Below are 12,618 nucleotides of genomic sequence, written 5' to 3' on the forward strand. Positions count from 1 at the left end.
TAATCTTTCCTGTTAGAGGAGAAGGCAACAATGCTGCTTCCCATTCTGGAAATTCAAGCCTGCCCTTGCTAGCATTTCCCACGTAGGTACTTGCTGTGCTTCTTACTTACAAATAAAACTGTTACTTTCTGTAAGATTTGCTGTGGTAGAATATATTGTGTTAAAACTGCAAATGAGTAGGGCATTGCCATATAACAATGAAGCAAGTTTGCAAATGATTATGTTAACTGTATATTTCTGGAAAGCACTGCTCTGGGGAACAAAAAAGGCAGAGAGATAGCTGAGAGGCAGAGATGGATGTCCACATACTTCTCCATGCTTAGACACGATTTCCTATTCACTTTAGGTCCAGGGCTCTTGACTGTTTGTCATTCCAGTTTATTTCCCCAAATTCACTGATGGGTGGCCAAAATCAATTTCTTAAGTTTGTCCAAGATGACATGGTATATTGATGTTGTAGGTCTGGGGAGGGAGATGGTTCTCCATCGCCTGTTACACCACATCCCTATTTACATCATGCCAAAGGATGTGGCAACTGCTACATCTCTGACATGACCGTGCTGTACACCCACATCATACTCATTTGCCACAGGAGTAAATGACTTGAGTTGGATGGAAATTTTCCTACAGAAGAGTTTTCCATCTGAAAATGCTGATTAGACTGAATCGAAGTGTTCTGTGGAAAGGTTTTGATTCCGTCAAAGCTTTCAGTGGAAACAAAGCAAGCCTTGGCCAGGATGTCTGATGGGCAAGCCTGCCTCGAATCCTGCCAGCTCACCCATCTGCCTACATGTGCCTGGACTTTCTGGCTCTGTGGCTACAAGATTTTCCAGATGACTGGCTCATGGAGGCCAAGACACCAGTTAGGTACCAGCTTTCGCAGCTCTTTCCCTGTGTGGGGGCAGCTCTGTGACCATACACTCTCTGACTCCTAGAGTCAGATATTTAGTTTTTAAAATCTCTTTTGATTCCTTTGTCATGATTTTTCATCCCACTGAAATTGCCCTTGTTTTATTTTGCCATTCAATTCAAAGTTATTATAGTTGTCAGTAGCGCGTGTTTTATGCAGCAGAAAGTGGTATCCATTTGTCTGTGTGGGTAACATGATTTCCATCTCCAAGAGCAAGCTCTGAAAATAAAGCAGGGGGAGGTGGTTTCTTTCCCCATTTTACCCTGCCTGCTCACAACTGCCACCTATGGTATGTCTTCTAATGCTTCAGACCCTTCAGTCCTTCCTGCGTAACCCCACTCCATACTTCTGCTCTGTTGCCAGTGGAAGTTCAGACATGCACAGGGAGGTTGGTGCTTCTCATCCTCAGGGGGAGAAATATTTGAACCTCACCACAACGCTGAGAAGTCTTCCCAAGAGATGGGCTGAGTTTCTGTGGATTAGTCAAATTCCAGCCTGAGAGAAGAATGAAGAATTTGCCGTTCTGTGGCCCATACATAACCAGTGAGGAGGGCAAGGTGCTGACTCCTGCCAGCTTCTAACTACGAGTGGAGGCAGCTGCCCGCACTGTGTTTGACCTGTGTTCAAGCCTGATGAGACTACAGACCTGCTGCAGGCCTATCCAGGTGAGAAGGCAGCCCATAGGTCTCTTGACTGTGAGAGGCACCAGACTCCCAGAGAAGCAGCAATTGCTGGCCACCAGCAGTGGTTACTGTCTCTCTGTTCATACCGGTGAGTACCAGCCTGCCTCGCTCACTCCTCCTTGCCACGGTCCATCTGCCACCCTCTGAAAGCAGGATGCAGATCCTGAGCAGAGCATTGGAGAAGAGCAGCCATACCTGGCTCTGCCTCAGCTGGGAGGGGACAGCCAGCGGCCTCTCAGCTCCTGCAGGACTCTCAGTCCCAGCCTTAGCTCAGAGAGGTGCTGTTAACTGCTTTACACACAGGGAGCCTTTGTGGGCTTGCGCTCCAATCTAAACTGGGAACTGCCACCCAGCACTTGAGAGATGGGTTTGAGTAACATTGTCACTTGCCATTCCACCCTTCTGCATGTCAGAGGGACCGCAACTGGTGCAGCACACCAGCTAGCTCTCACCTGACCACAGTGGGCTCTGCAGCCAAGCTTAGGGCTTCAACAGTGAGGGCAAGGACCACAAGCCAAACTCAGCCTCAGGCCAAAAGTGCTGCATTGTTGCAGCCTTGCCTTTCCTTCCTGCACTATGCCAAGACCACCGCTGTTTCTGAAACTGCAAATGATACATTCCATTTTCGATGCAAGATGCAGGTGGGCTCCCAACAGCAAAAATCCACAGCCTTCAGACAGACTGCAAGACCACCGGCTGCCTTCTCTTGAGGACAGTTGGACTTAAAATGTCTCTGCAGACAAGCACATGCATGTACAAGCTTTAGGAGGAACACAGCCAAGCTCTGAACGATGGGAGTGTTTGGGAGGACACAAAGCAACTGCATTGATTAGTTTATTGGAAGAATGCTGTGAGTAATAGCAATAGTGCAGCTGCTGGGCCTGCAGTGGGTGGTTTCGTTCTGGAGAAGCAGTCACTGTACAGCCCCGCATGAGCTGAGGTCCCTTGGGGGGGGCGAGGTGCAGGACTCTGCTGGAGGGTAGGACTTTGCAGGGGATGTGCTGAGGCTTTGGTCTGCAAGGGGAAGCACGTACAAAGAGCCCTCCAGCCCATGAAAGCCAGAACACACGTTCCTTCAGCCACAGCAGGGCTCTCTGCAGCTATGCTTAGCTGGTGGAAGAAAACTGCTCTCATTTCTCTGCCAGCTCCATCGCCCTTCCCAGAGACTGCTGCCCTCGCTGGCCTCTGCACAGTTGGGATGTGCTGAATGTACCTGCAGAGAGTCTCCAGATTACCCTGTATTGTACCCTCTTTCAACATTTCTGACAAAATCTGATTTAAAAAAAGGACAGAAATAGATCTTTCTGGAGCTGTTTATTCTTTTGCTGCCCAGACAATGTAGCAGACAGCCTAATGCCCCAGCTGGGTGACCAAAGAAAAGCAGTTCCTTTACAGCAACAGCAACAATGAACTGGTTGATTACTTAATAGATTAATTTAATAGTAAAATATATTTACTGAAGGAGTCGGTTATTTAACATTTCAACACCCAGTTGCTCTGGACTGTGATTTCTCTGCTCCATGTGAGCATGCTTCATGCTGTCCAAGAGCTACAAGTGGAAGCACAGGCTGGAGCTCACAGGCAGGGAGGGCCCATGAGTGGAGGAGATAGGGAGTAAGGGACATAAAGGGACCTTGGATCAAGAGTCAAATTCGTGGGTACCCACAGGTCCTCTGGGCTTTATGAACAAGGCCCCAAAACTGCCATCTTAGCAGAGCAGAAGCCTTGAAAAGACAGTGGGAACACCAGCCACCGTACCCTGATTTGCCTGTGCAAATCGAACAGAGCAACACCTTACATTGACCAAAGCTGATTGCTTAAGTCCACAAAAAACAACACAGAGAATTAGCTGATGAAACCACCTGTCACTGCTTGAGCTGTTTGCTGGCAATTAGGGACAAAAATAGCCTCTCTTCGTGACATGGTGTTCGTCTGATGCCTCTTCGCACCTTCTTGCTCACTGCAGGGCCTGACTGTGCCGCAGCTCCAGCTGGTCAGGCAGGCAGGGTCCCGCTGCCTGTCCTCACACCGCAGGCATGCTCCTGTCCTCAGATGGGATATTGGAAGTCTGAAGAGATGAGCGATGCTGCATTGCCTACTGCTCCTCAACAGCCTCACAGCCAGTACCAGCACCTCTCTTATTTTCCAAGACTTCTGTTGCTGATCAAAAAAACCACTTGTGAAGACACGTTTACAGTTTCCCCTGCCAGCACAGAGATTTCTATCTGACAGGCAAAACCAAGGTAACATTAAAAAAACTAGAGACAAAAGAAGAAAAGGCCTTTTGGCTCAGTCCAAGTCTCATGTGCTCTACCAGATTTCTTGGTGGCAAAATAAGTAATTTCCTCCTGCTGTGAAAATAGAGTGTCTTTTCCTCAGGACTTGGGATATTTGTTAATACCTAAACCAGTCCCATCGCTTGCACTCCTCTTGTCAGTGAAGAGCATCTAATTTTGCACCTAGCACATCCTTTTTTATTCATGTGCAATGGGTTGATAGTAAAAGCCTCTACAATAAGACTTGGCTAATTCTGGGCCACTGCTGAGTGAGTATATCGATGCATGGGATGGCACTCTGTGCTGGGGCATCATTTGGCTTGTTCAGCTCCTTTGAAGTGTGAAGGCCTTTGAACATAAAAAGAAGACATCATCTGGAGATGAAAATATGAAAACAAACAAAAGTGGATGGGAGCTTTTCTTCCAGGCCCCTGTGCAATCACTGACAAGTCATATCCTTCCCTTGTCTCACTTCCTTCTGCTGTAATTAGAAGCAAGCTGATCTCCTATCACAGAGGGAGTAAAGGGGACAGTGTAGGATCAGTGATTGACCTGACTTTTATGAAGAAATCTGTGATTTTGAGGTGTATTTTATCAGGGCAGGACCAAAGCATTCTGTGACTTCATGGTTGCCAGACATTTTGTGACAAGAAGGGTGACAACCGTGAGTAGGTCTGTGCCCTGCCCTTGTAGTGTCTCCGAATTGCCAACAGCTGGAGCCATCCAGCAGGACAGAGATCTTGAAAATGCAAACCTGCCCTTTCCCCAAACAAGGCCCAGAAAGCCCAGGAAGCAGCCAAAACCAAGCAGCTTAAAGGCTGTCCAGGCTCACGGGAGAGAGGACAGCCCAGCAGCAAAGCAGGAGTCCCACTGCCAGCGCTGAGCCATGACCTGAGGAACCTCACAGACTGCACTTCTTGGAAAAAGAGGGGAAAATATCCAGCGCTAGCTTTGAAATTACACTTTTGCATGGGTTCAGTAAATTACTTAGCGGTATGAAACAAAGGTCAGTGAGCACAGAGCTGCATTAGTCATGTAGTTGCTGTGCTGCTGAACAAAATGAAAGTGCCTAGATAGCTGAAAGAGATAGAAAGGTCAGTATGTCCTTGTGATATGTGCAGTTGATAAATAGGCATGTACTGGTGATAGGATAGGCTTATTGGTGATAAGATAGGTTGGAATGAGATAGATCAGCATTGGTGATATGATGGAGTGTTACATAGTGTTGATCAGACGTGATTACCAGTACTTTATCATGTCTCATGTTATCACTGTGGGTACTTAGTTAGAAGATGCAGTTCATCTTCTCCCTTGCAAGATGGAGAGTGCAAGAATCAGAAGAGCTTTAAAGATTCAGGTAAAACAGAGGGAAATGAGCGAGTGGAGAGAAGGGGGTAGGGAGAGGTCAGCAAGAAAAGAGGGGATTTGAGGAAGTTTATGGGAGAGCAGAATCAGCCATAGAGCACCAAGCTCTGAGTCTGTGCTAACTACAGCCTCTGCCTTTATCTTATCACTGACACAGCTCTTGCTCTTACACTCAGTGCCTCTGGGATCCATCAGCGAAAGGACTGAAAGGTCCAGCAGAGTGTTTCAGTATTTGGACCTGCCAGCAGTGGCTGAGGAGAGAGGACAGGGCTGGATATATCCATGCTGTGGATGGGGAAGAAGAGAGGCTGTCCTAGCCTGCAGGGCCATTGCACTGTGGAACCTGGAGATGTGTCTTACTGAAGGGGCTGAGCCCATTCTGTGATTGCAGACTGGGGATGCCCAGGAAGGAGGCAGTGCCTGAAGTCAAAGGGGATTCCCCTCGGGGTGACTGTCAGACCCCAAACATGCCAAAAGCAGGAGTCACAAAGACACATGAGTCACAGAGCCCTGTGACTTCGGGTCCTGGTTATCTCACTCCCTTTTTCCCCTACAGGAACTCCTGACATTTTGCGATGCTCTTGGAACAGCCAGAGCAACATCCACAGCCCAGACAGCTTTCTGGAAGAGAAGCCCTTGCCCCTTACTCTTCTGGCATAATCTCAAGGGATTTATGTCTTCTCTGTCAGGGTGTGGGCACACACACTCACTTGAAATTGTCTCCAACTAAACCAGTAGCTCCTCTGGGAATACGACTTCTCTGGTACTTTCCTTCTCATTTGAAAAAGTACCAGCAACCAGTTAGCTGAAAATTTAATATGAGAAATCATTTCAAACCAGAAAATGGATTTGTTTTGAAAGAAAAGTCTAAACAAAATGTTTTGTCAGTGGTTTTCAAGTAGAAAGCACAACGAACCTTTATTTTCCAGCAAAACAGCTTCTTTCTCTGGGAGGAAAACATGACATAGGGGATAATTTTTTCCTGTCTCTGCCACTAACTCACTGAGCAAAGAGGAATAAGCCACTTTCTCCTCTGATACCTCTGTTTTCCGCTTTACTGGTAGGGATAATATGTCCGTCGTTCTCAAGCATACAGGACAAGCTAATGGGATTGAGAGAGAAAATGCTTTGGCACGTAAATAGTTGGTGTCACTGGAGGCTGTAGTCTAAGCGAGGAGAGGGCAACAGTCATGTTTTTCATCAGACCTAAGTTCTCTGAACAGGCTATACTGAGAGGTTAGTTTAGGCCTCATACCTGAATGCTCCCCAGAAACTGTTGTCTTCAGGTCAAATCCACCTCCCATTAAGGTTTTAGATAAGGGCTGTGCCCTGGCCTGTACTGCAGGTGTTTATTTTACCTCCTGGACAAGGTACTCTGTATGAGCTACTGTGTGGCTTTCAGATACCAGAAGATGGTGAGAGATAAGCTTTTCTATTCACTGTATCTCAGGGCTCTGATCTTCTGTTTCCCCCACTTCCCCAGCCTTCAGAACCACTCTGCTCTCTGCAACAGTGCAGACCACAGTCCCCCCAGCATGGGTAATCCACTGCATCCGGGGGGCGGGGGTAGACCAGTACAAGCCCCAATAGGTGAGTTTCCACAGTGGACTTAGCTGAGCAGCCATATATGCCATTAGCTGCAAGAAAGCTGCAAAAAAGCGCCAGCTCTGCAGTGAAGCCAGCCCAAGGGTGACAAGGTTGGTGACTCTGCAGGGTTATGGAGAGCATCAAGGAGGGAAACCCTGGCCTAGTGGAAGGAAATTACAATTATTTTCTTGTCAGCTTGAAGCAGTTGCAAACATTTATGATAGTTCAATAGTCTGAGCCACAGGTATGTTAAAAAATATAGAATAGTTTATTTACAGGATGACCAATTTTCAGGCTTGAAAAGCAAGATGCTGATTTCATTAGCACAGAGGGGCCAGATGGGATCCAGGAGGTGAGCAATGGGCCCTGGGAGTTTAGTTGTTTCAGGAGCCATAACCACCTTGGAGGGCTGTGGCAGTGCAGGGGGGATGAACACTGTGCTCTGTGCTGAAAAGGTACCAGTGCCCGTGGTGTAAGAGATGCAGCTGGCAGGGTGCACGAAGGACAAAGCAGTGGCACCATGCAGCTCTGCCCCACTGCTCCTCCCCATCTCTCCTGGAAGCGAGCAGCACACCAGCTGCTTCCTGGCCTAAACCAAGGGGAAGGGGACTCGACGGCTCCCCGTCCTGTGTCACACCACATGCAAACCTCAACAGAAATGTACACTTGGCAGTTTCCTCTGAAATAATGGGTTTTTAAGGGATCTGAAAAAATCCAGGTCTGCTGGAGCCAACACAGTTCGTCCTTAGTGAGTCTGGTAGGCATTAAGCTCTGAGGTCCTGGGATAGTTTTGGAAGTGGGTGAGAAGGAACTATAATATTCTCTGTACTGTCCTGTGCTGGGTCAGGCTGGAGATGTAAATCATGGCTGGCTGTTCAGAGACATGAGGCACAGCTGAGTGCCCTTGTCTGCTGTGACAGCATCGTCTCCCAGGTTCTTAGTTCTGGAACTACTTGAGAAACAAAACCGGCATTTGAGAGATTAAAGCAAAAATTCGCAAAGAGCCCTTCCAGGCCCCATGCAGGAAGGGTGTGTGTTCAGGAGGAGAGAGGGAAACTCAAGGAAGAGCTGCTTTTGACTTGTCCTCTGTCTCTGGCCCATTTTCTGTCTTGGTAGCAATACTGTAGTAGTAGGAGCGGATTATGTTTTCCACAGTAGTAAATCCTGGACGCTCTTCCCATCTGCAAGGGCAGAAAGGAACAAATAGAGTCAACAGAAAGGACAAAAGTGGAGTGATGCAATGAGAAGATACCAGGTGCAGAAGAACCTGGGGCAGAACAGCAGCCCAGTTGTACCAGGGCTTAGGAGGGCAGCTGAGACTTTTCTGGCAGGGTCAAAGGCACAGAGGCTCTGACTTCTTCCAGGATTGGTACAGGCAAATGGAGGGGTACGATAATAAAGAAATAGGTCCATAATTCATCATGGACTGGAGAATGAGGTTAAGGCAGGAGACACCATTTGCTTTGTGTTGTCACCATCCAGACAGTGTGTGCTGTTCTGATGGACCTGCTACCCACCAAAGAGTTGAGCTAGTGAAAGCCTTACCTGTAGGTCCAGCATTGCTGCATGAGGGCGTACATCTCTGCTGGGCAGTCCGTGGGACAGTCCATGCGCTTCCCTTGCTCTATGAAGCTGATGACCTCTGGGCCTTTCATTTTCTAGGATAGGATCAAGTGGGAAATGCTTTAATGTTTTTGGAGCTGGCAACAGGGTTAGAAGAGACAGATTAGAGCTGGGCCTAGGGTAATGCTTTGGATCCATGCACCACACACCCTGTACAGTCACTGTTTTCAACCCCGGCACCCAGCAGCGATGTCTCACGTTGTGGCCAGCCCAGCCTGCAGACTCCATCCCAAGCATGGGCAGAGCAGTGGCTGAGCAACTGATTTTTCAGCTCTGCAAGTGAGCAGAAGGATCAAAGAGAAGATCTGCTTTGATTCAAACCCAAATGAATTTGTTTTCTGTTTCTTCTCCCTTAAATGAACACAAAGCTGCAGGATCCAAACAATCTAATTTGTGCCTTTTGTAAAGTGGAAGTGAGCCTGTCTCCTTTCCCCTCTGTTCAACAGTGGGAAGACCACCCACTCAAGGAAACTGTAGTTTCAGTGTGTGTCAGCCTGTTACAGAGTGGGAGACTAGACTGTGGCACCCATCCATGATGGACCCAGCTCTGCCTCACCTTGTACGGTTTCTGCCCGTAGCTGAAGGCCTCCCACATGGTTACACCATAGCTCCATACATCACTCTTGCTGGAGAACTTGTGATAGAGGATGCACTCTGGGGCATACCATTTCAAGGGCCACTTTCCTGCTGTCCTGGCCTGTAGCAAAGCAAAGACAAACATTTCCACCCTGAGACACAGACTGCTATGAGCTGAACCTGAAGTCTGCTTTGCTAAATGTTTGTGTCAAATGCAATCCGACACTGCTGAAAAATATCCCCTTGCCCTGGGCTGGGAGCTCAAGGCCCCAAGGCCTGAGCCTCAAACCCCATCCCAGGCCCTGCTGTCTTGTTGGCCCTGCTCAGCCGTCCCTGGGTGCAGTACGCTGTCCTGCGGTGCCACTCTCCTCCCGCACCCCAGCCCCAGGGCTCAGTGCGGTCATGCACTGGTGCATACTGCTGGGAAGATCAGCCCTGGCTCACTCTTCATCACCTTCTCTTCCCTGCTCTCTGCTCTGGCTTCTCTCCTTTCTCCTCTCTCCTGTCATCCCACTGCACTGCATACCCCTCGCTGCGTCTGCATCCATCTGAATTTCCTCCTTGCCACCTGGACCTTCGCAAAGCCCCTTTTAATGTCACAGCAGTGAGGCCAGCCAGAGCATGATGTGGTAGTGGAGCAGGGCTCCTGAGAAGAGCCCAGACCCCCTGCCTCTGGGCTTCTCAGCCCCCAGCCAGGAGGGCTCCTGCTAGCCATCTGGATCCTTTGCTGTGCTTACACTTACCTTGTAGTAGCTGTCATCAGCGCCAAGAGCCTTGGAGAGTCCAAAGTCACTGATCTTGGCATAATGCTGGTTGACCAGTAGGACATTCCTGGCTGCCAGGTCTCTGTGGACAAAGTTTTTTTCCTCCAAGTACTTCATCCCCATGGATACTTGGTGCATCAGCTCCACAATATTGCTGACTATAATCTCGTCTCTGGGGAAGATGAAAGGACAATGCAGTAATAAAGGACCTGCCATTACTCTGTGCACCATGGTCCCCTTCAAGTTTCCTAGTTGCAAGGGAGAATGAACATGGACATCTCTGCTCCAGAAGCATCAGTTGTTCCTGTTACCTCACATGAAAAGACATCTCTTTCTACTGTTATCAGCTTCCCTCCACCTACAAAGCTAGGATCCCCTGGCAGCAGAGAGTTTGATGAGATGTGCAGAAAATCAGCTAGCCACATTTTATTCAGTACTCACTTCTTGGAAGCCAAGAACTTGTTGAGTGGCCCTCCAGAAGCCATCTCCATCACGAGCATCAGGGACTCTGCCTCGCAGACCCCAATCATGCGGACAATGTAGGGGTTGTCTAGCTGATGCATGATCTGGGCTTCCTTCATCATTTCATCTTTCACTGTTTTCTCATTGTTGCTCTTCAGCACCTTGATGGCCACATCAATCTGCTTCCTGCACAGGGCACAAGAGGAACACACATGGGATGAACTAAACAGCAGCTGGACTCGTGTATCACAGCCAGGAATGCAAACCACTTTCTCACATGATACTGTTTGATCTCTCAATGGCAATCTCAGTGGCCTGTTTTGGCGGAGCCCTGCACAATACTGGTATTCCAGACCTGATAGAAGGCCAAAGAGAAAAGGATCACCTCACCCTTATAAGTCTAGGACAGTATTCGCCATCTGTAGATCTGAAGATACATCACCTCACACACTGAGATCTGCATCATCATTGTCATTTTTCATGGGGGAAACTCAGGCACAAAGTGGGAAAAGGCCATCTTTGTGGACTCAGACAACCAACGACAGAGCTAAGGATGGTACATCTCCTCAGTCTCATTCCTTTGCCCTGACATGGACCAAGATGACCTCAGGAGCATGGACTTGCTCCTCTGAGCCCAGCAAATGCCTTCAGAAGTGGCAGTCTTATGCCTGGGGATGTGCAGTGCAAATTACACTCTCGGGGCAATGAAGCTATCACTCAAAGTCCATGGAAAGTCACCACCGACCTTCTAGAGTATCTCTTATACCTCCACCCCATTATCACTTTAGGGTCCATGTAGCTAGAAACAGGATAGCTGGGGACACCTCTGAGCTCAGCCTGGAGCACCCTCCTCCAGCTTCCTCAGCATCCTTCAGGGTGGCACTCACTTTCTCATTTTGTAGACTCCTTTCTTGACGCAGCCAAAGTTTCCTGCCCCCAGTTCCACTTCATCGATCATCAGGTGGTCCCTCTTCAGGAAAAGTTTTTTATCCTTCAGTTCCTCAGGGTCACTGTACGGGCTCTCGTAGACACTGGTGTCCATGGGTAGCAGGCGTGACTTTCCTACACCTTCCCAAGAGATACAGTTGTTTATAACTTTAAACAACATACCCTTCCCAATGGGCCAAGGATGACTGTATGAGGTTCAACAAGGCCAAGTGCTGGGTCCTGCACTTGGGTCACAACAAACCCATGCAGCGCTACAGGCTTGGGGAAGGGTGGCTGGAAAGCTGACAGGCAAAAAAAGACCTGGGGGTGCTGGTTGGCAGCCGGCTGAATATGAGCCAGCAGTGTGCCCAGGTGGCCAAGAAGGCCAGCAGCATCCTGGCCTGTATCAGAAATAGTGTGGCCAGCAGGAGCAGGGAAGCGATTGTTTCCCTGTACTCAGCACTGATGAGGCTGTACCTTGAGTACTCTGTCCAGTCTGGGGCCCCTCACTACAGGAGAGACATTGAGTTGCTGGAGTGTGTCCAGAGAAGGGCAACAAAGCTGGTGAAGGGCCTGGAGCACAGGTCTTATGAAGAGCGGCTGAGGGAACTGGGGTTGTTTAGTCTGGAGAAAAGGAGGCTGAGGGGAGACTCTCTACAACTACCTGAAAGAAGGTTGTAGTGAGGTGGGTACTGGTCTCTTCTATCAAGTAACTAGTGACAGGACGAGAGGAAATGGCCTCAAGTTGAGCCAGGGGAGGTTTAGATTGGATATTAGAAAAAAAATCTTTACTGAAAGGGTTGTCAGGCATTGGAACAGGCTGCCCAGGGAAGTGGTGGAGTCACCATCCCTGGAGGTCGTCAAAAAACACATAGATGTGGCACTTCAGGACATGGTTTAGTGGGCATCTTGGTGTTGGATTGACAGTTGGACTCAATGATCTTAAAGGTCTTCTCCAACCTAAACAATTCTATGATTCCCCATCCCTCTTGACCTCACTGATTGGGAAGGTTTTCTCTAGTTTCTTGGCCAATTCTCCTTCAAGTTCCAGCATTCAAGCCTCCCTCCTGGGCATCTCCCTTCCTTTCACAACCCATGGCCTCTCCTAGTTACAGCTGCTGAAGGAGCCAGGATGGGAAGAGGTGTCTGAGCATTCCCACTCCACATATCAGACCCTGCAGGACCCAGGCATGTGCAAGACTTCACCCCACTGAAATATAACTGAATAAACTGAGCAGTAGGCAGAATAGAAGATGGGGAATAGGACAGGGCTTGATTTACTGGGTACGATGGGGAATGGGATAGGGTTTGATTTACTGGGATATGGGTGTGGGCAAACAGTTTTGCAATATTCTTGTCTCAGGACCCTGAAACGACTGGGAGGCTCCTGGGTGCCTTTGTGAGAAAGGGGCTTTGTAGCACAGCTCTTTGACCAGAAAGTGATA

General features: G+C 48.7%; 1 protein-coding gene across 1 annotated transcript in view; it reads right to left on the minus strand.

Annotated features, from left to right (window-relative positions):
• Positions 1–7,111: 7,111 nt before the first annotated feature.
• ZAP70 (zeta chain of T cell receptor associated protein kinase 70) overlaps positions 7,112–12,618 on the minus strand; it is a 29,863-nt gene continuing 24,356 nt past the window's right edge. Inside the window, exons 8-13 of the mRNA XM_069788353.1 lie at positions 11,134–11,314; positions 10,226–10,432; positions 9,764–9,956; positions 9,001–9,141; positions 8,367–8,479; positions 7,112–8,002 (exon numbers count right to left, since the gene is read on the minus strand). Of these exons, the coding sequence (XP_069644454.1) occupies positions 7,879–8,002; positions 8,367–8,479; positions 9,001–9,141; positions 9,764–9,956; positions 10,226–10,432; positions 11,134–11,314 (959 nt within the window). The 3' untranslated portion in view covers positions 7,112–7,878. The remainder of the gene's footprint in view (positions 8,003–8,366; positions 8,480–9,000; positions 9,142–9,763; positions 9,957–10,225; positions 10,433–11,133; positions 11,315–12,618) is intronic.

The sequence above is a fragment of the Haliaeetus albicilla genome, chromosome 8 (assembly GCF_947461875.1).
Source record: "Haliaeetus albicilla chromosome 8, bHalAlb1.1, whole genome shotgun sequence".
In the NCBI taxonomy this organism is placed as follows: Eukaryota; Metazoa; Chordata; class Aves; order Accipitriformes; family Accipitridae; genus Haliaeetus; species Haliaeetus albicilla.